Source organism: Anolis carolinensis, chromosome 2 (genome assembly GCF_035594765.1).
Source record: "Anolis carolinensis isolate JA03-04 chromosome 2, rAnoCar3.1.pri, whole genome shotgun sequence".
In the NCBI taxonomy this organism is placed as follows: domain Eukaryota; kingdom Metazoa; phylum Chordata; class Lepidosauria; order Squamata; family Dactyloidae; genus Anolis; species Anolis carolinensis.
This window is the reverse complement of record NC_085842.1, coordinates 172,980,622-173,006,546: the sequence shown is the minus strand read 5'-3', so window position 1 is coordinate 173,006,546 and position 25,925 is coordinate 172,980,622. Positions and strand designations below refer to the sequence as shown.

Below are 25,925 nucleotides of genomic sequence, written 5' to 3'. Positions count from 1 at the left end.
ATTGCTTCAAAATTTTGACACAATGTAGCATTTGAACTGGTGAGTTTTAAGGTATTCATATGCTTACTATTACACACCTGTCCCATCTGAGATAGGTAAAACCATGCTTAGGTTCACAAACAGCACCACGAGGGGAAAATTACATGGGGGTGTGTCCCATGAGGAAGCTACACCCCATGTCATTCTCCCCAAGGGGAGGGCAGAGAAGGAAAGAGATCTATATCCATCTGTGTATATGTCTGTTTTTGCTTTGCAGTTTATCACGAGCTGTCATCCTTTCCAGCTGAATAGAATAAAATACCTTCTTGGTTTTCTTCTTCAACTGGTGAAATCTTGTGATTGGAAAACATTGGGATTATAGCTTCTTGGTCTTGCTAGGCGCAGGTCCACAGGCGACCCATGGCTGGTACTGGTCACCTCCTTAACATTGGAATTATAGCTTCTTGGTCTTGCCAGTGCAGATCCCCAGGCGACCTGTGGCTGGTGCTGGTCACCTGCTTAACAGATCTCAGTATTGCAAAGGCATTCAACACAGTGAATCACAGCGCTCTCTGGACCATCCTCCAAAAAATCGGGTGCCCTGACAAATTTGTGAACATCCTGCAGCTCCTCCATGATGACATGATGGCAACAGTCTTGAACAGCAACGGCTCCCAAAGTGACCCATTTAAGGTGGAATCAGGTGTCAAGCAGGGATGTGTTATTGCCCCCACCTTATTTTCCATCTTCATCGCTATGATACTTCACCTTGTTGATGGGAAGCTTCCCACCGGAGTGGAAATCATCTATTGGACAGAGGGCAAGCTATTTAACCTCAGCAGACTGAAAGCCAAAACCAAGGTCACTACAACATCTGTTATAGAACTCCGATATGCTGATGACAACGTAGTCTGTGCGCATTCAGAAGAAGACCTACAAGCCACTCTAAACACCTTTGCAGAAGCATACGAGAAGCTCGGCCTCTCACTGAACATCGAGACAACCAAAGTGCTCTTCCAACAGGCACCAGCTAATCCCTCTGCAAAGCCAGGAATACAGCTTAACGGTGTAACATTAGAAAATGTTGACCATTTCCGCTACCTTGGCAGCCACCTCTCCACAAAAGTCAACATCGACACTGAAATACAGCATCGCCTGAGCTCTACGAGTGCAGCATTTTTCTGTATGAAGCAGAGAATGTTTGATGACCGGGACATCCGTAGAGAGACCAAGGTGCTTGTTTACAAAGCCATTGTCCTCCCAACCCTGCTCTACGCCTGCGAAACGTGGACTGTCTACAGACGTCACACCAAACTCCTGGAGTGTTTCCATCAGCGTTGCCTCAGGAAAATCCTGCAAATCTCTTGGGAAGACAGGCGGACAAATGTCACTGTGCTGGAAGAAGCAAAGACCACCAGCATTGAAGCGATGCTCCTACGCCATCAACTCCGCTGGACTGGCCACGTTGTCCGAATGCCCGATCACTGTCTCCCAAAGCAGTTACTCTACTCCGAACTCAAGAACGGGAAACGCAATGTTGGTGGGCAGGAAAAGAGATTTAAAGATGGGCTCAAAGCCAACCTTAAAAACTGTGGCATAGACAGGTCACTGCTGGTCAGCTGTAACCAGCAGTGCTGCGGAGTTCGAAGAGGCACGAACGGAGGGCTTAAGGGAGAAACGTGCCAAGAGGAAGGAGCGTCAAGCTAACCCCGACCGGGACCGCCTTCCACCTGGAAACCAATGTCCTCACTGCAGGAGAATATGCGGGTCAAGAATAGGTCTCTTCAGCCACCTAAGAACCCACCCCCAAGACACCAAGGATGGAAGACAATCGTCCTCGAGCTACGAGGGATCGCCTAAGTAAATAAGTAAGTAAGTAAGTAAGTAAGTATCCGCGGCTCAGGTTTTGCTATCTGTGATCCAGAGCTCACTATCTGTGACTGTCCTAAATTGCTCTGTTTCATTATCAAAGCAGGTAATCTACATCATCTGCTTTGAATTAGATTATCTGAGTCTACACTGCCATATAATCCAGGTCAAAGCAGATGATCTGGATTTTATATGGCAGTGTAGAAGAGGCCATAGTCTCTTCCAGGGCTGGGAGTCTGAGTTGGAAGAGACCCAAAGGACCATCCACTTCATTTATTCTGTCATGCAAGAATATACATCCAAAGCACTTTCAAAAGATGGCCATCTACAGTATCCATCTTGAGAGCACTGCTTTGGAGAAGGGCGATCTAGGGCCCCTTCTACGCTGCCATATAAAATCCATATTATCTGCTTTGAAATGGATTATATGGCAATGTAGATCCAGCCTAAGTCTACCTATAATTTTCCTATAGATATAAGGGTGAAAATATAGGTCCTTTCCACATTTCCTGGTGTTCTTCTGCTCTAGTGCATTACAATTCCTCAAAAGTGCCAAAATCTTAAAACAGAAATAAATCAACCACAGCCAAGGATCTATGTTTAGGAGTGGAGGTGAAGGGAGGTTCTTTATAATGTGGTCTGTTTGTGTGGAGTCTTTTTGAATGGTCAGGAGGCAAGTAAGGCTAATTGAATGACAGGGCTTGCCTCCATAGGGTTTTGCTGTGACTCAGATGTATTGATTCAGTGTACTTAGTAAAACTGAGGTTGCATCCTTCTTAAAGGCAAGAGCTATTATATTCAGTTTTGCTATGAGTTCCTTCATTGTTATTGTGGTTGTGTGCCTTCAAGTCATTTCTGAGGTCACTTTGTCTTTTTATGGCAAAATGGGGACCCTAAGGTGACCCTATCATGCAGTTTTCTTGGCAAGATTTGTTCAGATGGGGTTTGCCCTTGCCTTCCTTTGCAGCTGAGAGTGTGATGTGTCCAAGGCCATCCAGAGGGTCTCATAGCTAAGCGGAGATTCAGAGTTCAATGCTCAAACTAATACACATTAATAAGGAAGACCACATCTTTAGCTTTTCTCCTCACTATAATAAGGCCTCAATAGACTCTTTAACACACAGTATAATGTGACTTACCTTTGCTATTTTGCACAGGTCTGAATGTTGTTTAAGTTAGAGGCAGTTTCTCTGGCCCCATTTACATTGCTCTATATACCAGGATCTGATTCCAGGTTATCTGCTTTAAACTGGATTATATGAGGGCCCTTCCAGACAGGGCCTGTATCCCAGGATTTGATCCCAGGTTTTCTGTTTATCTCAGTTTATCTGGCAGTGCGGACTCATATAATCCAGTTTAAAGCAGAAAACCTGGGGTCAGATACTGGGATATAGCGCCCATCTGGAAGGGCCGTAAATCTTCGCTGCCAGATAATCTGGGATAAGAAGATAATCTGGATCAGATCCCAAGATATAGGGACAGTGTGGAAGGGATCTCAATGGCCCCTTTTACACTGCCATATAATCTAGCAAATCAGATCATTCACATATCCCAGGATCTAATCTCAGATTATCTGCTTTAAACTGGATTATATGAGTCTACACTGTGAAATAATCTGGGAAAAGCAGATAATCTGGGATCAGATCCTGGGATATAGGGGTGTAGAAGGGCCTAAGACATTTACATGATCTCTGTTGTGCAGGTTTTATAGTGGCCTCCACAAAAGATGCTTCAGCTATATTTCATAAGAATAGCCAGCCCATTCAGCAAGCCTTGCAAATGGTTATTTGTTTTATATCTGGCTTCGGGCTGTGGCGCAGGCTGGAGAGCAGCTGCAATGAATCACTGCAATGAATCACTCTGAGCAGGAAGTCATGAGTTCGAGGCCCGCTCGGAGCCTATGTTTGTTTGTCTTTCTTATATGTTAAAAGGCATTGAATGTTTGCCTATATGTGTAATGTGATCCACCCTGAGTCCCCTTTGGGGTGAGAATGTTGTCGACCGCGTTTTAGGGGATCGGGCCCTTAAGGAGAGACCCGATCCGGTCCTGAGAGAACGGACCTTGGCGGAGCCAATAGGAAAATATGAGCCGCAATACAACCTGAAGCCGAAATGAAGAAGGTCCGCCAAAGTTGAAGGAAAATCCGCCAAGGAGTCTTTATTGAGCAATTCAGCTGAAGAGGACTCTAGTAGCGATCATTCAGTCTACTAGGGCACCACATAATCAAAATAAAGCCATATTTATACAAAATTTCAGTCTGACAGCCCTTTGAATTTCCCGCCCCGCTCCCCCGCCCATCTGATCGTTGATAGGCTAGAAGGTTGAACGAGGCGGGCTTTCGTTTCCCGCCTTGCTCCGTTGGCCCAATAGGAAGCTGCCTTTTGTCTCTACTCGGGCCAATCAGGAAAGAGAAGGCGGGAGTTATTGAAACAATGAGGTGACAGGGCAGGAACTGTCGGATTAATTCCTGCTAGACCGATTTCTAAAGGGATTAATGGCAGCAATCAAGGATGTCCGGGTTTCTGTCACATATACAGATTTTAGATATGCCTTGGGGTGTCAGAGGTGGAAGTAAAGATGGGTGGTGATGAGCCATATTGACAGGCTCTGCAGGGCGCCTTCCTGAGGTGTCCTGGATTTTCCTTTGGGTGAGATATGACAATGTTTGCCTTGGGGCGAATCACCTTTAGGTCAACACTCCGAATTTGGCGACTCAAGCCCTATATTGTCCATGCAATCTGAATTTGATTGGGTTTAGCGGTGGCAGATTATCCTTTTGTTTTTGGGAAGGGAAGCCTGGGTCATAGGAAATGGGATAGGTTCTGGGGTTCAGGTTGAGTTCAAAATATTTCCTATTTGATTTCATGACTTGGCAATTATATGAAATAAAATGAAAAATAAAATAAAGTTGGAATATAAACCCTGCTGGGAAAAATACATATTTTCCGGGGATCCCAAAGAGTACAAATACATATAGGCAGATAGATAGATTTCATGGAAATAAGGGAGAATCCATAAAAGTGAGTTACATTGCATAGAGGGGAATCATGAATGATATAAACAATTGAAAATATTTGATAAGAACGAAGTTCATAACATCTGGAGAACCCAGCATGGAAATTCATAAAAGTGGAGTTTTAGCAGCATGACTTTACAATTCATGAAGTTGTTATCTCTTGCCTCAGGCTAAAAAGTCAAACACCTTTTGTGCAGAGTCACAGTAAACTCCAGTAAAAAGTCTCAATCACCTTCTACTATAAATATATGGAATATAGAACATAAAGTCTTGATTTTTGAACTATCTTTTACAAAGTCCTGGGGGGGGGAGGGTGGTCACCTCGATCACAAGAAGGGCGGAATATAAATGCTGTAAATAAATAAATAAATAAATCTGGGATTTGTTATATATCTAGAGATTTAGGGCGCTTCCAGATGGGCCCTATATCCCAGTATCTGACCCCAGATTTTCTGCTTTAAACTGGTTTATATGAATCCATACTGCCAGATAATCTGGGATAAGAAAATAATCTGGGATCAGATCTCATAGGGGCAGTGTGAAAGGGACCTCAATGGCTCCTTTTATACGGCCAGATAACCCAGACTATCAAAGCAGATAATCCACATTATCTTCTTTGAATTGGATTATATGAGTCTACACTGCCATATAATCCAGTTCACAGCAGATAATCTGAATTTAATATGGCAGTGTAGAAGGGGCCTACAAAGAGAAACTATAAAAAGAAACCCTCTGACTTGCTAGCTATCAATGGATTATTGCAAATGGTTATTTGTTATATATCTGGGATCATGTAGAAATTTCTCAGGCCAAAAGGGGCCATGAATATAAAAGTTTAAGAAGCCCTGCTATGTAGGAATGTTAAACATGATTACTAATTATGTAACCTCACTGTAGCTGTAAATCAATCCACGTAGCAGACTGCCAGTAATGCAGTATAAGAAGGGAAGGGAAAATTAGCATTCCAGGCCATCTAAAATCTGCTTATGATGTAACAATCCAAGTTTTCTTCATTATTGTAACAACAGGCATTTGATAAAGCTAGTGTTGATTCAGCTATTTAACAGCTGGTTTATTTCTTACTTTCTGCTCCTTTCTACTTTTAAGAATTAAAAATCAACAGGCAATGAGTTTGAGACTTGTAGAATAGTTTTTGTTGTTATGTTTAGTTGTGTGTGTTTTATAGGTTAAGATTGAGGTCGAGCCCCCAGGAGCCCCCTGCTTTCAGTCTGATCTGGCCTGCAGCAGGGAGTTAGAATCATAGAATCATAGAATAATAGAGTTGGAAGAGACCTCGTGGGCCATCTAGTCCAACCCCCTGCCAAGAAGCAGGAAATTGCATTCAAAGCACCCCAGACAGATGGCCATCCAGCCTCTGCTTAAAAGACTCCAAAGAAGAAGCCTCCACCACAGTCTGGGGAGAGAGTTCCACTGCCGAACAGCCCTCACAGTTAGGAAGTACTTCCTAATGTTCAGGCAGAATCTCCCTTTCTATAGTTTAAAGCCATTGTTCCACGTCCTAGTCTCCAGAGCAGCAGAAAACAAGCTTGCTCCCTCCTCCCTATGACTTCCCCTCACATATTTATACATGGCTATCATGTCTCCTCTCAGCCTTCTCTTCTGCAGGCTAATTATGCCCAGCTCTTTAAGCCGCTCCATGGATTCGGAAAGCCCCGTTGGGCCAGCCACCCATGAAATGTGCGCCCCAGCAACAGCTTCAATGAGCCGGGACCATCCTTTCCTCTGCTTTTCTCCCCAACCCTAACATTGTAACTAATCCCAAATAAAGTATCATTGCATTTTAACTTTCTTCCTCTCATAGTGATACTATGTGTCTCTTCATTGATACTAGCATATGAGCTTTTCCTTTCCACTGACACTAGCCTTCTAACATATGGACTTTTCCTTTCCCGAGCTGCAGGCAGCCGCTGGCTCGGGCTGAAATTGCATTTCTTTGAACCGTGGATACCGAGAACCCATTGGACCCCGGTATCTCTGGGTCAACGGATCGGCTCCATTTTGGTATCATATTTTCCTAGACTAATTCTAAGACTAACTGCTATCTCACTTTCTGCACTCTGGACTCCTACGCTTCGGGAAATAACCTTTGTTCAAAAGAACAGCTGATTGTCATCTGTGATCCTCCGCTGCTGTTTTGCCGTCGCTGTCCGTTTCTTGCTACCAGGGCGAAGTTGGACTTCACAATGAACTCAATGAATTCATCCAGACGGTTCCCCATACTCATCAACCCCTTCAGTACTTTGGCCAACTTTGCCCAACTATTTGGGAACCTTTTTGGAACCTTTTCTCCCCCGGATCCCATGTTTTCCCATGTGATATATGATATATCTTGGACATTTTGGTGGGTGGGATGGGTCGATATGATTTCTTTTTTCTCCATGGATATCCCTTGCATGTCTCCCTTTCCCCGTGCCCCATATATGAACTATAAAATATGAAGTGCTACCTCTGTGTGACCCCAGCTCCCAGCCCCCAGGGAAATCCTCTCATTTCTGAGGGTGAATAATCCCTTAACAAAAAGGACTCAACTAGAAAGATAAGAGGGAAAAAATTCAATAGATATGCTATTAACAGCAGCTGGATTACTAATTGCAAAATATTGGAAAGGAGAAATGAAAATACAAATTAATGAATGGTATAAAGAAGTTTGGCGAATGGCACTGAATGACAAGCTAACATCAAATTTAAAAGTAAAGAAGGGATTATGGGAAAAAATGATTTTGAAAGTATCTGGAGAAAATTTCTAGAAAAATTATTGGAAAAAGAAGATGGGAATTTACCTCCAAATGAAGAATTGAACTTGGTGGGACTACAGAAGAAAAGATGGCTCGGGGGAAGGGGAGCACAGGGGTGAATGTAAATAAAAGAGGGGGAAATGTATAGAATATGTTTATATAATTGTAACTTTTTCTCAAATAATAATAACAATAAAAAACCGAAACTCCTTGCATGGACAAGAACAATGGGCACACCTCTCCAGGCTTCGGAGCAAGGCCACCTGGAGAGTATGCCACCTGCTAATCCTCAATGAGGGACAACCTTCGAAAAGCTGTGATTATCTCTACTCTTTCTTCCTTTGTCTCCACGCCCTGGCCGAAACTACTATCAAGATCTCATCTATTTGCTTCCATATCCAGTCCTCAGAAAATCCAGATCCTGGTGGCCCCATCAGACTCAGATGTATATTCTCACCACTGGAAATAATACCTAGCTGACTAGAGGACCCTTTCAGGTTATCGCCAGCCATTGGACACCCATTAAACTATTTTAATCCACTCAAATTCCACTCCTGGTCCTTTGTTTCCTGCTTGGACCACCTCCTTGCTCTTGATTGGCTGAGAGGCCGAAGCAGCGCTGGCTTTCTGATTGGCCAAGGCGTCCACGCCTCCCCTCCAGATGATGACTACAACCAATCAGCGTGAAGCCGGCAGAGGGGGCAGGGGTGGGAAATTCAAAGTTGACCGCCCTGTTTTTTACTATAAAATGGACTGTAATGTATTATATGGCATGTCTGCTTGATGAATTAGCGCAGCTTTGACATCCTTTCCAGCTGGATCGCAATAAACAACTCGGTGGCCTTTTCTTCCACTTTGGCGAGATTTATTTGGGAAATTAGGGGTAAATCCTAATTCTAAGGGCTCTCTTTTCTTGCCAGAGTACCGGGCTCTCTTTGGTGGGTCTATGGGCTCTCTTCCCACTGGGCGAGACCCTCCAAATTCTAGCTCGACATCGAGATTACACTTTTAGATACAGTTCTGTTTGTTGTTCTAAGTCCAGTTTTATATAACAAAAATAAATTGTTTTTGTTTTTTTTAAGGGTAGCCCTGTACTTGCTTTGTCTAAGGGTCCTTTCACACAGCCATATAACCCAGAATATCAAGGCAGATAATCCACAATATCTGCTTTGAACTGCATTATATGAGTCCACGTTGTCATATAATCCAGTTCAATGTGGATTTTATACAGCTGTGTGGAAGGGGCCTCTTTTGTCTGTATTTGTTTCTGTTTGCATTTCTGTTCTTTTGTATAAAAATAATGTTAAAAACTATTTAACAATGGATTCAATGGGTCCATTTTAGTTAGACCTACAATGGGGATTTGGGCCAATACTGGCCGTCACCAAGTTACAAACAAGATGAATTCTGTAGGTTTGTTCTTAAGTTGATTTTTTTGTAAATCAGAAGAGGCAATTTTAAAATGTAACTTCAGCATTTTTTTTAAAGTTTTGGATTATATAGGGAAAGTTTAACACCCCTGTGGAGTCTGTTTTGCTGTCTGTGCACCTCTTCAGGAGATCTCACCTCACTTTCTGTCTCTGTCATAATTGGATTTTGGAAAAAAAATTGGCTTGCTGTAGAAACAAGAATTGGTGAGAAAGCTCCAGTGGAGACAACATTTCCTCATGATAAGGAGATCAAATTTAGAGTATGTCCACAGATTCAGGGAGGCCCAGTGGCTAAGTGTGTTAAAGCGCTGAGCTGCTGAATTTACGGACCGAAAGGTCCCAGGTTAAAATCCCGGGAGCGGAATGAGCACCCGCGGTTAGCCCCAGCTCCTGCCAACCTAGCAGTTCGAAAACATGCAAATGCGAGTAGATCAATAGGTACCGCTCCGGCGGGAAGGTAACGGTGCTTCATGCAGTCATGCCAGCCACATGACCTGGAGATGTCTATGGACAACACCGGCTCTTCGGCTTAGAAATGGAGATGAGCACCAACCCTCAGAGTCTGTCACGACTGGACTTAACGTCAGGGGAAAACCTTTACCTTTTACCATGGATTCAGAGGGTCCGTACCCTGCAAGCATTTATTCCAACAGCCCAATGTTTCGCATTAGAGAACACACTCAGCAGGGTGAAGACAAGCAAGAGAGGTTTATTCAATCTGGCCAGAAAGGATGCATGTACAGCTGATGCCAAAATGTATAAGCATACACGTGAATACAGACAGCATGGATTTTTAAGCAGTTCAGTTTCCATTCAAACTTCCCGCTTCCTCCCCGGATTGACTGAGAGAAGGGGCCAGCCTGGGCTGACATCACTGGTTCCAGGCAGGGATTTTCTCCCAGCTGGGAGGTTTCTGACAGCCTAAACAGATGTAGGGGACGCCCTTCTGGGAGAGGACAACCCCAAAAAGTTCATATGATCATGTTTGGAGGGCTTAGGGGGCTTCTGACTAGGAGCCCTACCACACAGCCATATAACCCAGAATATCAAGGCATAAAATCCTACAATATCTGCTTTGAACTGGGTTATCTGACTCCACACTGCCATATATTCAGTTCAAAGCAGATAATGTGGGATTTTATTCAGCTGTGTGGAAGGGGTCTAGGATAATAGTCCAGCTTTGGGAGATAAAGGTGGGATTATGATAGTCAAATGTCCAGGGTCCCTGAAAGAAAGAGTGGTGATTTCTGCCATCAGGGTACAGACTTGGACATTTGATTGAAGAAATATCAGCTGGCACTTATCAGAGCAGGAGTAGAAATCATCTGCCGATTCACATGTGCACAAAGTGGGTCCTGATTGTCACCTTTGTCTGGGGCAGCCAGGGGATGATGTGCCCAGCCCCATCTGTCCAGGAAATTTCTCAGTGAAGACCTCTGTGGCTTGCTTTGGCAGAAATCATATAGCTGATACATATATTTGATATATATTTGATACATATAGGAACAAGGCAGGGAGCAAAGGATATAAAGTAGACAGAAAGTTATAAGAAAAGATACATCTTATCAGAGGGTTAGGAACGATAGTCTTTGTGGAGGAGTTGCTGTTGCCGGTCTGTTCCGCATATGCTCTGAAACATATCAGTACATATCTACAGACTAAAAATAAAAAGATAAAAAAATGAAAATGAACTTTTAAGGGATAGTTGTGGTTGCTGGTTTGTCTGCCGGTTATGGTTTTGGCCAGAGTTGCGGAGTTTAGTGGACAAGGAAGGGAAAATCATTCATTTTATTCTGGTGCCTATTGATCTACTCACATTTGCATGTTTTCAAACTGCTAGGTTGGCAGAAGCTGGGGCTAACAGCGGGAGCTCACTCCGCTCCCTGTATTCAAAACACCAGCCTGTTGGTCAGCAAGTTCACAGCTCAGCAGTTTAGGGGTTCCGGTATAAGGGGCCTACACAGACCATATAATTCGGTTTCAAACTGCATCATATGGCCGGGTAGATGGAACTTTTGCACCATGGCCAGATTTATTAATATATACTGTATGTATAATACTACAGTAGAGTCTCACTTATCCAACACTCGCTTATCCAACGTTCTGGATTATCCAACACATTTTTGTAGTCAATGTTTTCAACACATCGTGATATTTTGGTGCTAAATTGGTAAATATAGTAATTACTACATAGCATTATTGTGTATTGAACTACATTTTCTGTCAAATTTGTTGTATAATATAATATTTTGGTGCTTAATTTGTAAAATCATAACCTAATTTGATGTTTAATAGGCTTTTCCTTAATCCCTCCTTATTATCCAACATATTCGCTTATCCAACGTTCTGCCGGCCCGTTTACGTTGGATAAGCGAGACTCTACTGTACTACAGTTGAGTCTCACTTATCCAACACTCACTTATCCAACATTCTGGATTATCCAATGCATTTTTGTAGTCAATGTTTTCAATACATCGTGATATTTTGGTGCTTAATTTGTAAATACAGTAATTACTACATAGCATATTGAACTACTTTTTCTGTCAAATTTGTTGTATAACATGAAGTTTTGGTGCTTAATTTGTAAAATCATACCTTCATTTGATGTTTAATCGGCATTTCCTTAATCCCTCCTTATTATCCAACATTCCGCCGTCCCGTTTATGTTGGATAAGTGAGACTCTACTGTACCTCCAAACTATGTGTTTTAAGGTATGCATATATGAAACATCAATACATTTAATGCTTAGACTTGGATCTCCTCTCCAAGAATATCTCATTATGTATGCACGGGCCAATACCATAAACATTCCAAAATAATAATTCAAAAAGGTAATAATAGTCTGCAATCGCCACCTTATCTTGCCCCAAGCAGAGTGCTTTGGTTGCACTTTCCTGCATTGGACTGAAAGGAGACTCCAGGCGCCTGGCCCCTCCTCTCCCTGCGAGAGGCGTTCCAGGGCACAAGAAACTACACTTCCCGTGATGCCTTGTGCACCCGGTAGTGGCTGGCATTGGCGGAGAGCGGCCCACGTGCTTCCCTCCCTCTCGCCCTGGGTCCTCCCTCCTGCTTGCCACTAGGGCTGGCTGGGACTTCTTTTGCCCGCCAGCAACAGCTGAGCCCAAGACTTGGTGCTGCTCTGCTCCTGCGATGTTGCCTTTTCCTTTTAAGCACTTAGCCAAGGTAAGATGCAGCATGCATGGATATATATGAATGTATTGCATGTGTGTATGTAAGTGTTACATCTCTATTCCTGCAAGGGGATCAGCTTCCTTGGGGTGCAAGGACCCAGAAAGGGTTGGGGGAGGGGGTCTTGAGTTCCATGGGGTGCATCTGCACTGTAAAATTAATGCAGATTGGCTCCACTTGAACTGCCATGGCTTAGTGCTATGGGATCTTAGGGGTTGGAGTTTGGCATGCTTTGGGAGAGAAGGCTAAAGACCTGGTGAAACTACAGCTCCCAAGGTTCCATAGCGTTGAGCCATGGCAGCTAAAGTGATGTGGAGCTGCATCAATCCTATGGTGTAGGGCCTTTGGTAGCTTGCCCTTCTCAGGTGCAAAGTGGGGCCTGATCCTAGTCTTCCTCCTGTCCCATTGGCTTCCCTTTGTATTTGGGGCAGAAGGAGGGTCTCAATGTTTGGCCTGTAATGCAACAACAACAAAGTTTTATTTAAATGAGTTTTATTTTACTGAAAAAAAAATACTAAAATTACTAAATTTCTATGGGCAGAGCATTTTTTGCCCATTGATACAACAGCAGTAACAAGAAAGTTTTATTTAACTGATTTTTTTTTACTAAAAATACTAAATTTCTATGAGCAGAGCATTTTTCGCCCAGTGATACAACAGCAGCAACAACAACAACATAGTGTTATTTAACTGGAAAAAAATTCAAAAAATAAAAACTTTCTATGGGCCAAGCATTTTCACCCACTGATACAACAACAACAAAGTTTTATTTAACTGGAAAAAATACTAAAAAAACCTACATTTCTATGGGCAGAGCATTTTTTGCCCATTGATACCACCACAACAACAACAGCAACAGCAACAAAGTTTTACTTAACTGGAAAAAAATACTTTAAAAAATACTAAATTTCCATGGGCAGAACAGTTTTGCCCACTGATGCCCCTCCAATGCAGCAACAACAAGTTTTATTTAACTGAAAAAATACTAAATATTATTAATATTTAATATTTGTATTAAAATATTGAAACAGATATAAGAGCAAATGTCTTACAAAAGACAATGCATAGGATGTGAATGGAGAAACAGCTGGCCTCTTCTTTCTATTGCAACCATCACAACAACAAAAGTTTTACTCAAGAGTTTTACCCTTTAATACTTTTTTAATTAACAAGAAGTAAAAGCAAACACATAAAGGACAAAGCGTACAATGCATATGGAGAAGCAACTGGTAACTTAGTTGCTGTGAGTTTTCCAGGCTGTATGGCCATGTTCCAGAAGCATTCCCTCCTGATGTTTCGCCCACATCTATGGCAGGCATCCTCAGAGATAAGAGGATGTCTCACAGCAACCCAGTGATTCTGGCCATGAAAACCTTCGACAACAAACTGGTAACTTGTTTGCATTGCAACCACCATAATAAAAAGTTTTTTGTTGCATTAAATATCTATATCTATATCTATATATCTATAGATATAGATATATTAAAGGGAATATTCTTAATGACAAAAAGGGCAAGGGCACTATGAAGGTAAAGTGTATGATGCATATGGAGATACAGCTGGTCATGTTTTTCCATTGCAACCACTACAGCAAAAAGTTTTCATTCATACAAAAATATATTTCATTTAAAAAAAATAAAACACAAGAGCAAATGCATTAGAAAAGACGTAGGATGTGGATACAGAAACAGCACATGTCTTTCCATTGCAACCAGCACAACAAAAAAGTTTTGTTCCTCCAATGAAGTTCTGTTTCCAGATACTCTTGCTTTCCTCAACCATTTCCAATGGGAAAGTTAAATTGTGCAAATAAAGAAAAACAAGGGGGAAAGGAGTTTATATCCCTGCCGGAGGCTTATAGCAGGCGATGTGATGACATCACAGATCTCCTTTTTGGGGAGCCATTCTGTCGTTCCATGAGTATTTAATTCTGTCTAATGGCTCTTGGATTGCGGCACAGAGCGCTGGGAAGAGTTATCTGGATCTTCAGGACTGAGACGCTATTATCAGCCGAAAACCTCTCCGGGAAGCCACGCTCTGCTGGCTTTTATGGGCTAATTTTTGCAGCCTCTCTTTTCTTTTGCTGTCCTATCTGACATTGCAGCTCTGAGGACAGAGAGGGAGAGAAATGACAAAAGAGGCCTTGGGGGGGGGGGGGGGGGAGAGGGAGGGCAGGGAGAGGTACAAAAAACAAAACAACTTGTGCTGCCTGCTTTATCACTTTTACCAAAGTCTCTTTGGCAGAAGTTTCACTTTGGCAACAGCTTTGTTGAATAAGACGACCTGCCCCCAGACAACTGCTTTCTGATTCGCAGGCTAAGCATCTGGATTAGGTAACATAAGTACAACTTGAAAAAAACAACAAGATAGCAAATCTGCTTTGGCCACAGAATTAAAACTCTGGTTTTTAAAGTAAATCTTTGTGTATATTTTAACAAACACACAAATAGATATGTGTGTGCACTCTAGATAAATTGATGTTTAGATAATGCATTATTTTCAAAATGCTGTTTGGAATGTGTTGGCTGCTTTGCCAAACTTGATGCATTCCTGAGGTCTCCTTGCTGATGCAACTTCAGTGAGCGAGTTGCATCATCTGCAGAGATTATGAGTTGTTGAAGCATCTTTAAATGAGGGGAAATGAAAGGAAGCCACCTCTTTTCAAAGGCTGTTGGCTGTCATTTGTGGTGACCAGCTGGCATGCTTTGAAGAGTGCCTACCCATAGGGGAGAAGATGTGTGTGTGCGTGCATGCAAAACTTCTTCCCCTGCCGAAATTGCCAGCTCAGCCACTGAAGCTTATGCCTCTGCTGTTCTGAGCACATGAAGCCGGCTTGCCCCTCTGCAACACAAAGCCAGCTTTGTTCCAGCAGGCCTTGAAACTGACTGCCTCCTTCACCCTGCCAGCTTTCCTCTCTGAGCATTTAGGTTTCTGCTTGTTTGGTGTCAAGATGCGATACATGCTGTCCTGGATCTCTCCTTAGGAGCAAGGCAATGTATGCATTCAATTAAGAAGTAATAATAAATAAATAAACAAATAAACAATACATATGGACTACAAACCCCATCAGCATAGTCAAAAGTGAGATCACGAGAGTTGTGGTCTGACAACAACTAAAAGATCATTGTCAGGTCTCTCTCGTGTCAATCCAGTGGTTTCCAACCTTTTTTGACCAGGGACCACTCTTCAACATTAGTACCAAAAGGATTACAAATCGGTTTTTGGTCAACTTTAGACCAAAGTTATTTGGGGTGCTGATTCAGAAAATTCTGTGTTGTCGAAGGCTTTCATGGCCAAAATCACAGGGTTGCTGTGTGTTTTCCAGGCTGTATGGCTATGTCCCAGAAGCATTCTCTCCTAATGTTTCACTCACACCTATGGCAGGCATCCTCAGAGGTTGTGAGGTGTAGGTCTGGGCAAAACGTCAGGAGAGAATGCTTCTGAAACATGGCCATACAGCCTGGAAAACACACAACAACCCTCAGAAAATTGCATTGGATAGACCACATCAGCTCTAGTTTCTGATCCAGAACATATGCCATGCAGTAGTCGCTGTTTGCTTGCCCACAGAAAACCATATTTAGTAATCTAGAGCTGATGTGGTCTATCCAATGCAATTTTCTGAATCAGCATCCCAAATAACCCCAGGAACAGGCCTAAAATGAAGACACCAAGCCCCCCCCCCCCCCCCCCCGGCTTCCAGGGGGAGGGAGGAGGAGAAGCAGAAGCAGTCAGGAAGCTTGTTGTTGTGCCTTTTGTGGGTAGTCAGCCAGCCTCTCCCCTCCCGACATCCCCGTTACCTCGGTACTATAAGAGGGTTTGCAAAACCAGTCTCTCTCATTGCAATGGTGTAGGCCACGGACCATATTTTAGTTCTTGGGGACCACTGGTGGTCCACAGACCACAGGTTGGGAATAACTGTGTTAATCCATGTGATACTACACACACATAGTTTAAAAGCTGGGTGTAAATACCCTGAAAGATACTAGATTCTATCTGATTTTGGAAACTAAGCAGCATCAGCTCTGGTTAGCACTTGGATGAGAAACTCCTAATTCATACCAGGTGCTGTAGGCTATATTTCAGATGAAGGAAGTGGCACAATCACCTCTAAGTATTCCTTGCATCAGAAATCCTATAAAATCCATGGGGATTTACAGGCAGCCTGAAGGTACATACACCCACAATTTACAAGCTAGAGAGCCAGAGTGGTGTAGTGATTTAAGTGTTGGACTAGGACTCTGGTTCAAATACCTACTTAGGCTCCTTCTGCACTGACATATAAAATCCAGATTATCTGATTCTATGTTAGCCCCAGCTCCTGCCAACCTAGCAGTTCGAAAACATGCAAATGTGAGTAGATCAATAGGTACCGCTCCGGCGGGAAGGTAACGGCGCTCCATGCCGGCCACATGACCTTGGAGGTGTCTACGGACAACGCCGGCTCTTCTGCTTAGAAATGGAGATGAGCACCAATCCCCAGAGTCGGTCACGACTGGACTTAACGTCAGGGGAAAACCTTTACCTTTTTTTTTTATGGCAGTGTAGACTCATATAATCCAATTCAAAGCAGATAATGTGGATTATCTGATTTGATAATTTGGATTATATGGCAGTGTAGAAGGGGCATGAGTCATAGAAATCCATTGAGTGATTTGAGGCAAGCCACACTCTCTCAGCCTAAGACAAAGGCAAGAGAAAATCTCTGAATAGTTTTTGTTGAGAAAACCATGGGAGAGGACTTCCATAAATTGAAATTAACTGGAGGGTAGTTTACGAGAACAACAAATTTACAAGCTTGTATACTTGAGTTATTTTTGCTGCCTTTCATTTAAAGAAATGGTTTTAATGTTAGTAGTTGGTAATGTTTTGCATGGATAATTTGCTCAGATTTCTCACCCTTAAAGACCTACCGAATTTTCTGCACTCATGATGTGTCTTAGGTTACAGAAGAGTACCGTAATATGACTACTTTGCCTTCCCCTATGATCAGGTTATTTCTGCATGGAAACTACCTCATTCAGATCTGAAAACAGTGCTAGGAGGGTCCAGTTGGCAACTTCAAGAGTTCGCATGGCGTATAGTGAATATGGGCTGAGATCCTGGCTTTGTCAGCTGATATGTGGTCAGTTTCTATATGCATTCATGCCATCTCTATGTGTATCCCAGTTCAAACAGAGGGACTGTAGTCTCTATTATCTCTAGCTGCTGGCTATGGATGTTTGGAGTTGTAGTCCACTTGTTAGGGTATTAGATATGGGAAGACTGAAGTAGATTCTCCGATTGCAACGTGGATGGAGAAATCTGGCAGATCAGTTAGGCTCCATGTGTTCACCATAATGTTTGGGAGTTGTGAGTCTTGGTTTTCCTAATTTTTTTAAAGGTTCTCTTTAAACCAATTCCTTCCCCAGCCCCTGCGGATATGCTGCCAGGCTACAGGGAGCTTGCGGGCCCAACACAGCAAGGCAGCTGCGGTGTCTGCCAAAGAAACACCAGGCTGGACTGGGCAAGAGAGCTTGTCTGAAAGTGACCCAGAGATGTGGGAGCTGGTGCAGCAAGAGAAGGATCGGCAGTGCCGGGGACTGGAACTCATTGCCTCAGAGGTGAGCAGAGGAAAAATGCTTTCCCCTTCCATACTCCTTTAATGGGACACAAGTGGGTAGTTGGGTTACTGTATGCTTTGAATACTTATTTTATTTATTTACAGTATTTATATTTCGCCCTTCTCACCCCGAAGGGGACTCAGGGCGGATTACAATGAACACATATATGGCAAACATTCAATGCCAACAGACAAACAACATATCTAGACAAACACAGAGGCATTTAACATTTTTTTCCAGCTTCACAATTCCGGCCACAGGGGGAGCTGTTGCTTCACTGTCCAGTAGTGGCTGTACTTCTCATTCCATTCCTCGTGTTTTGCTGGCAGTTTTTTTTATGATGTTGTAAATTAGTTAAATTAGCCTCCCGCATAAAGCGTACCTAAATTTCCCTAATTGACAGATGCAACTGTCTTTCGGGGCTGCATAGGTCAACAGCAAGCCGGGCTATTTAATGGTCGGGGGCTTAACCCGACCCGGACTTCGAACTCATGACCTATCGGTCAGTAGTGATTTATTGCAGCTGGTTACTAGCCAGCTGCGCCACAGCCCGGCCCAAGAATACTTTCGGTGTCGAGTGGTTATCCTTCTTTGGGCTCTAAGAAAGATTAGAAGATGCACATACAGTTGTTTTAGTTACCCTTTAGGCTGGAGATGTTGAAGTAGGAAACTTTTGGACTGCAATTTCCAACATATCTTGCCATTGACCAGGTTTGCAAAAGCTGCTGGGAGTTGAAGTTCAGCAAATATCTGGAGGACTCGGGTCCTTTCACCTTTTCTTAAGCAGACATTAACTCTTATAAAGGGGCCCCCAGTGACTCAGCATGTTAAAGTGCTGAGCTGCTGAACTTGCGGACTGAAAGGTCACAGGTTCGAATCCAGGGAGCAGAGTGAGCACTGGCTGTTAGCCCCAGCTTCTGCCAACCTAGCACTTCAAAAACATGCAAATGTGAGTAGATCAATAGGTACCGCTCCAGCGGGAAGGTAACGGCGCTCCATGCAGTCATGCTGGCCACATGACCTTGGAGGTGTCCATGGACAATACCGACTCTTCGACTTAGAAATGGAGATGAGCACCAACCCCCAGAGTTGGACATGACTGGACTTAATGTCTGGGGAAAACCTTTACCTTTACCTTTAACAGAATTATTATGTACCTTCCCCCAGATGAGATTATTTCCTGAATCGGAGCCTAGAAAAGCTTCTTTCGAACATAGTGGGAATGTAGTAGGGGACATGAGAGAAGCCTCCCAGTAACACATCCAGGCGTCCCCTGGGCAAGGTCTCTGTAAACAGCCAATTCTCTCATATCAGAAGCGACTCACAGTGTGTTCTCAAGTCACTTCTGACATGATAAAAAGGGGTCTGCTTACTTAGTACTTGGATGGGGCATCCTCAACAAATACCAGGTACTGTAGGTTACATTTTAGAGAAAGGAACTGACAAAACTACCCATACATTTTCTTTGCCTGAGAAAACCCAATGAAATTCATGAAACTGCCATAAGCCAATAGGCAACTTGAAGACAACACATAGGACTGAGATCCTACTGGCATTAATAGAAGCATTATTACTGCTATTGTGTGTATGAAGCACTGGAAAGATATTAGAATTGATGTTGGACCTCAAAAAAAATGACAAACCACAAAAAAAGTTTGTTATGAAATAGAAAGACCTTATCCTGATGGATTTTGTGCCACTGTCTTCAACAGGGGATGTGACATAGTGCTCTCTCTTAGTATATTACACAAAGGCAGAATTATTCAAACTTCAGAATTCAAATATATAGTTTGGAGAATTCATCTGATGTATGTACAGTTGAGAAATAAATGATAGAGAAGAACTAGCTGCCCTGTGTTAAAACTGAATTTTTTTTTTAAAAAAAATCTTGCTTCAGATTTTAATGGCATTTTATTATTGCTATTTTATGTTGTTGGCTTCCACCCCTCTATCCAACCTTTAACATCAATCCCTTTCAGAACATTGGCCTTGAAGTGGTATATAAATTTGGGAAATAAAACTTCATTTAAATGGAAACTATTGAATGCAGGATTCTAAACATATTTCAGCATTTAATGTTGCTGTAGGGCCGACAGTGTTGATTTTTTCTAAGGTTGGAAAAGCTTTTGACATTTTTATGTGTTAAAAAATCAAATATTTTGGAGGATTTAACTTTCCTTTATTCTTGCAGCTCTATGGCCATAAGGGTCATTATAAGCTTAAAAAGAGAGGTCTCGTGGTTAATTTGAACCAAGGAATGTGGAATACAGAGATGTGATCTTTGCCACTTAGCACAAAGGTAGCTGGCACGATAAAATAGAATAATTTTTTCCTTCCCTTTATCCACTGTAACCAGTGCCTTAAAAAATCCAGGAACAGAAGGAAAGCACATTCACACAATTTAGTGATTTCTGTATTCGTTTTTATTATCAGGTGATTATGTATTGAAGTTTTTAAAAATAAATTTAGTAATCCCTCTTCATTTTCTAGTGTTAAAGGCATCTAACTCCTATGGAAGTGAAAAACTGCAAATAAATAAACTGCTGGGTGGCTTTGAGTTTTCCGGGCTGTATGGCCATGTTCCAGAAGCATTATCTCCTGATGTTTCACCCACATCCTCAGAGGTTGTGAGGTCTGTTGAAAACTAGGCAAATGAGGTTTATATATCTGTGGAAGGTCCAGGGTGGGAGAAAGAACTCTTGTCTGTTTGACGCAAGTGTGAATGTTGCAATTGGCCAGCTTGATTAGCATTGAATAGTTTTGTGGCTTCAAAGCCTGACTTCTTCCTGCCTGGTGGAATCTTTATTGGGAGGTGTTAGCTGTCTCTGATTGTTTCATGCCTGGATTTCCCCTGTTTTTTAGTGTTGTTCTTTATTTACTGTCATGATTTTAGAGTGTTTTTAATACTGGTAGCCAGATTTTATTCATTTTCATGGTTTCCTCCTTTCTGTCGAAATTATCCACATGTTTGTTTGTGTAGTCTGACATGGTGGTTGTTAGAATAGCCTGGCAGCTTCTACACATAGAAGCCATTGAAATTCACAAGCATGTGGACAATTTCTACAGAAAGGAGTAAACCATGAAAATGAACAAAATCTGGCTACCAGTATTAAAAACTCTAAAATCAGGACAGTAAATAAAGAACAACACTCAGAAAACAGAGGAATTCCAGACAGAAAACAATCAGGGCCAGCTGACACCTCCCAACAAAGGATTCTCCCAAACAGTAAGCAGCCAGGCTTTGAAGCTGCAAGGCTATTCAGTGGCCATTTGCAACATTCACACTTGCCTCAAGCAGACAAGGGTTCTTTCTCCTACCCTGGACATTCCACAGATATATAAACCCCACTTGCCTGGTTTCCAGCAGACCTCACAACTTCTGTGGATGGTTGCTATAGATGTGGGCGAAATGTCAGGAGAGAATGTTACTGGAACATGGCCATTCAGCCTGGAAAACACACAGCAATTCTGGCCATGAAAGCCTTCTACAACACAAATAAACTGCTTCTTTTACATGAGAAAATAGCTTTCTAGGAATTATTTATTTTTTCAGTATGATTCTGTGGTCAACCTCTGCTTGAATCTGGTGATTGCATCGCTTGGATGATCTACAGATTCCTAGAGATGTGTTCTCTTTAGAGCAGTGGTTCCCAACCTTTTTTTGACCAGGGATCACTTTGACCAAGGACCACCTGACCAGGGACCACTCTCCAACATTATTACCAAAAGGGTTATGAATCTGTTTTTGGTCAACTTTAGATTCTGTTTGGTTATTTGGGGTGCTGATTCAGAAAATTGCATTGGATAGACCACATCAGCTCTCGTTTCTGATACAGATCATATGCCATTCAGTAGTCGCAATCTGTTCACCCACAGAAAACCATATTTAATAATCTAGGGCTGATTTTCCCCATATGTCTCGCGGACCTTATTTTAGGTCTCACGGGCCCACAGGTTGGGAACCACTGCTCTAGAGATTTCTATAGTCTCCATCATACCTGGAGGAAGTTGACCAGAGTCTCGCCGCCAGAGGACCTAGAGAAAATATTTGTATCAAATCCATGAATAATCAAATTCATAAATGTGGGGTGATGGCTGTAGTATTTTAATTCTCCTCTGGATTTGAATCAGGACCAAAATACATAGAAAAAGGAGAATTTGAAGTTCCTTACATCTCCTCCTTGCTTCTCCACTCACCCTCACCATGCTGATGTTGCAGAAAATAGTATTGTAAAGGGGATGCATTTCAGTGTGGAATGGATAATGCTCTTCGATAGGCCCAGTCCAGGTTTTCCCGTTCTACATGGCTACAATTGCTCTTTTTAGACTTGGGGTATAGGGAGTTTGAGTTTTTCTACTGTTCTGTCATGTGGATGTGAGTAATTCTATTTTGTCCTCCTTCTCTCTGTTTTGCCTCTGTCTCTTTCACTTTGATTCCAGAATTTTTGCAGTCGAGCTGCTCTGGAAGCCCTGGGCTCTTGCCTTAACAACAAATATTCAGAGGGCTACCCTGGCAAAAGGTAAGGCCATTTTAGGGTAGGATAAGCTGAATAAAGCATTATATTCTAATGCAGTACTGCATCACAGTGGAACAGAAGTAGGCAAGCTCTAGTGTGCTAGATGCTGCAGCATATATTCTGATCATGTATTGATTTGTTACATTTTAAATTTAGTGAATAATACCTGATGGTATCAGGGGAGACTTAGTATATAAGACAGGAGCTGAGAAAAATAAGACAAATTGCTGGGGGAATCAGTAGAAAGATCAAATTTTATATAAGGTGCCAGTGTCCATATTGGGAAAGAGTGGGGTGAAGAAATTAGTTTTTCTCCTCTTTCATCCACTCTTGAAAATTCCTGTGAATATTTTTTAAGCTGCTTTCTAAGAGTATAAGGAGAAAATTGAACTGAATTTTCCCCGGTATGCACCTGTTTATTTGTGGGGCTGCGGTGGTTCAGCGGGTTAAACCGCTAAGCTGCAGAATGTGCTGACTGAAAGGTAGCTGGTTCGAATTTGGGGAGCAGGGTGAGCTCCCGCTGTTAGCCCCAGCTTCTGCCAACCTAGCAATTCAAAAACATGCAAATGTGAGTAGATCAATAGGGAAAGTAACGGCGCTGCATACAGTCATGCCAGCCACATGACCTAAGAGGTGTCTACGAACAACACTGGTTCTTCAGTTTAGAAATGGAGATGAGCACCTCCCAGAGACAGACTCTATTAGACTTAATGTCGAGGGGAAACCTTTACCTTATGTAACTGTAAGCCTTTCACACTTCATAATTATAGCATCATGATCCCACTTTTACTACCATGGAAACATCCTATGGAATTTTGGGATTAGTAGTTTAGAATTAGCAGCTAGAGAATTCCTTTGGTGCAGTGGTTCCCAACCTTTGGTTCTCCAGGTTATTTAGACTTCATCTCCCATAATTACTAACAGTTGGCCAAGCTTCCTGACACTTTTGGGCATTGAAGTATGCCTTTGATGGATGTTCATACCCGTAGGAGTTAGCTGAGTAAAATCATAGTATTGTGTAGTGGGAAATTAATTGGGCAGTGTGGAAGGATCCTGGTTTTTGCTTTTCCATGAAGAATTAACTTCACTCATAATGGGTCTAACAAAAGAGAACTGAACAGGGTCTGGGGCCATGATCTAATACTCAACGATGGTGGTAGGCGGTAGCCAAAGTGGCCAATTTTGTTCAGATTACATATTAGGAATGGAAAGAGACAGCACAGCAGACACTTCCAATCAGGGAAAAGAATATGGCAGTGGAGGGTGGTGTCAGTCAGTGATGGGTTCCTTCTGTGTAGAGAAGGGAGAGCAGAAGGCTTTGGAAAAGGTATTGTTGCTTTATCTATCTAGCTAAAAGTCAAAGTATGTCTGTCTTGTTTGTACCACAATGGCTGTTGCTAGCTGAGTGGCCCTCTGTGATGTCACTTGATTGGCTGTTGCTAGGCGAATGATTGGCTTTTGCTAGGTGAAGTGGCCCTCTGTGATATCACCTGGAAAGAAAGGTGACATGTATATGATGGGAAGTGAGGAAGGAAGGAAAGAGACACAAAGAGAGCTGTGTTGCCATAGAGACATTGTGAGGGAATAATAATAATAATAATACTTTATTTATACCCCGCCACCATCTCCCCAATGGGGACTCGGGGCGGCTTACATGGGGCCATGCCCAAAACCATACAATATGACAGAATATAAAACAACATATCATAACACAGTTTAACAATACAATAAATAATAACATACATTACAACCCAAAATTCAGAAAAAGCAATAAAAACCAGGACAGGCCACATGAACACTAAGTTAAAACTCGGTGAGAAAGACATATGAATAAAACCACGGGGAGCAGGGACATAAAATAGTGGAACAGTCTAGAGGATAGATATCCCAAGGGAATAACCGAAGAAAGATATGACAGTTACTCTCCAAAGGCACAACGGAAGAGCCATGTTTTTAAGTATTTCTTAAAGGCTAGCAAAGTGGGGCCTGCCTAATTTCAATGGGCAGTGAATTCCACAGTCGGGGGGCCACAGCAGAAAAGGGAAGCCCTCTTAGAGCTGGAGAAGGGAGAAAGGAGAGGGGAAGTAAAGAAAGCAAGAGAAAAATAAGGTAAAATAAGGTAAAGTAGAAGAGGGAAAATGGGGATGGGGAAAAGGGAAGGAAGAGAGAGGAAAGGGGAAAAGGTATGGGAAGGTAAAGAGAAATAAGGGATAAAAGCAGGTGGGTAGCGGCCCCTCTGGCACCCAGACAACAATGGGTAGGTATGTTAAGGTAAAGGTAAAGGTTTTCCCCTGACGTTAAGTCCAGTCGTGACCGACTCTGGGGGTTGGTGCTCATCTCCATTTCTAAGCTGAAGAGCCGGCGTTGTCCGTAGACACCTCCAAAGTCATGTGGTTGGCATGACTGCATGGAGCGCCGTTACCCTCCCACCGGAGCGGTACCTATTGATCTACTCACATTGGCATGTTTTCGAACTGCTAGGTTGGCAGGAGCTGGGGCTAACAGCGGGTGCTCATTCCGCTCCCGGGATTTGAACCTGGGACCTTTTGGTCTGCAAGTTCAGCAGCTCAGCGCTTTGTCTGCAAGTTCAGCAGCTCAGCGCTTTAACACACTGCGCCACCACCAGGTATGTTAGTATTTTATAATATCAAGGAGGAAATAGATAGAATTTTTGTCTTTGTTTTTTTCCAGCTCAGAGATTGTGATGGTGGTGAAGTCTTCAAGTTTATCTTTCCCATTTATGTCCCAACAACAGGTATTATGGTGGAGCTGAGGTGGTTGACCGCATTGAGCTGCTTTGTGAACGCCGTGCCCTTGAAGCCTTTGACCTGGATCCCGAGCGCTGGGGGGTGAATGTCCAGCCCTACTCCGGCTCCCCTGCCAACTTTGCTGCCTACACAGCTTTGCTGCAGCCTCACGAACGACTCATGGGTCTCGATCTCCCCGACGGGGGCCAGTATGTACCAGTTAAAAGCTGCAATGTGTGTTAGGGAGCCTAAGGAACTTTCTTTTTTACTGGGATTCCTGAAACAGCATTCCCCAACCTGTTGTCTCCAGGTGTATTGGACTCCCATTAACCTTCTGTCAACATGACTGCTGATGGCTGAAGAAGGAACTAAGTCAGGCATGGTTAAACTTCATCCCTCCAGGTGTTTTGGACTTCAACTCTCGGAAATCTCAGCCAGCTTACTGGTTGTTAAGAATTCTGAAGTCCACAAAACTTGGAAGGCCCAAGTTTGCCTGTGGCTGCAAATGTAATAAAGGGAGAAGTGATTGGCATTGCTTTGGAAAGGGAGATAGCAATGGTAGAACTAAAGATGCTATAGCAGGCATGGGCAAACTTCGGCCCTCAATTCCTAACAGCTGGTAAAATGCCTTGGATTTCTGAGAGCTGAAGTCCAAAACACCTGGAGGGCCGAAGTTTGCCATGCCTGTGCTATAGGATATATGGGTTTGAGGGTGGTCTTTGTTTCCTCCCCCCCCCCCCCACTCCTCAATAGTTGTTGTGTGCCTTCAAGTCATTTCTGATTTATGGTGATTTTAAACCAAATCTATCACAGGGTT

General features: G+C 42.8%; 1 protein-coding gene across 1 annotated transcript in view; it reads left to right on the top strand.

Annotated features, from left to right (window-relative positions):
* Positions 1-12,083: 12,083 nt before the first annotated feature.
* Positions 12,084-25,925, top strand: part of shmt2 (serine hydroxymethyltransferase 2) — a 30,019-nt gene continuing 16,177 nt past the window's right edge. Inside the window, exons 1-4 of the mRNA XM_008115087.3 lie at positions 12,084-12,235; positions 17,653-17,844; positions 22,285-22,364; positions 25,117-25,317. Of these exons, the coding sequence (XP_008113294.1) occupies positions 12,203-12,235; positions 17,653-17,844; positions 22,285-22,364; positions 25,117-25,317 (506 nt within the window). The 5' untranslated portion in view covers positions 12,084-12,202. The remainder of the gene's footprint in view (positions 12,236-17,652; positions 17,845-22,284; positions 22,365-25,116; positions 25,318-25,925) is intronic.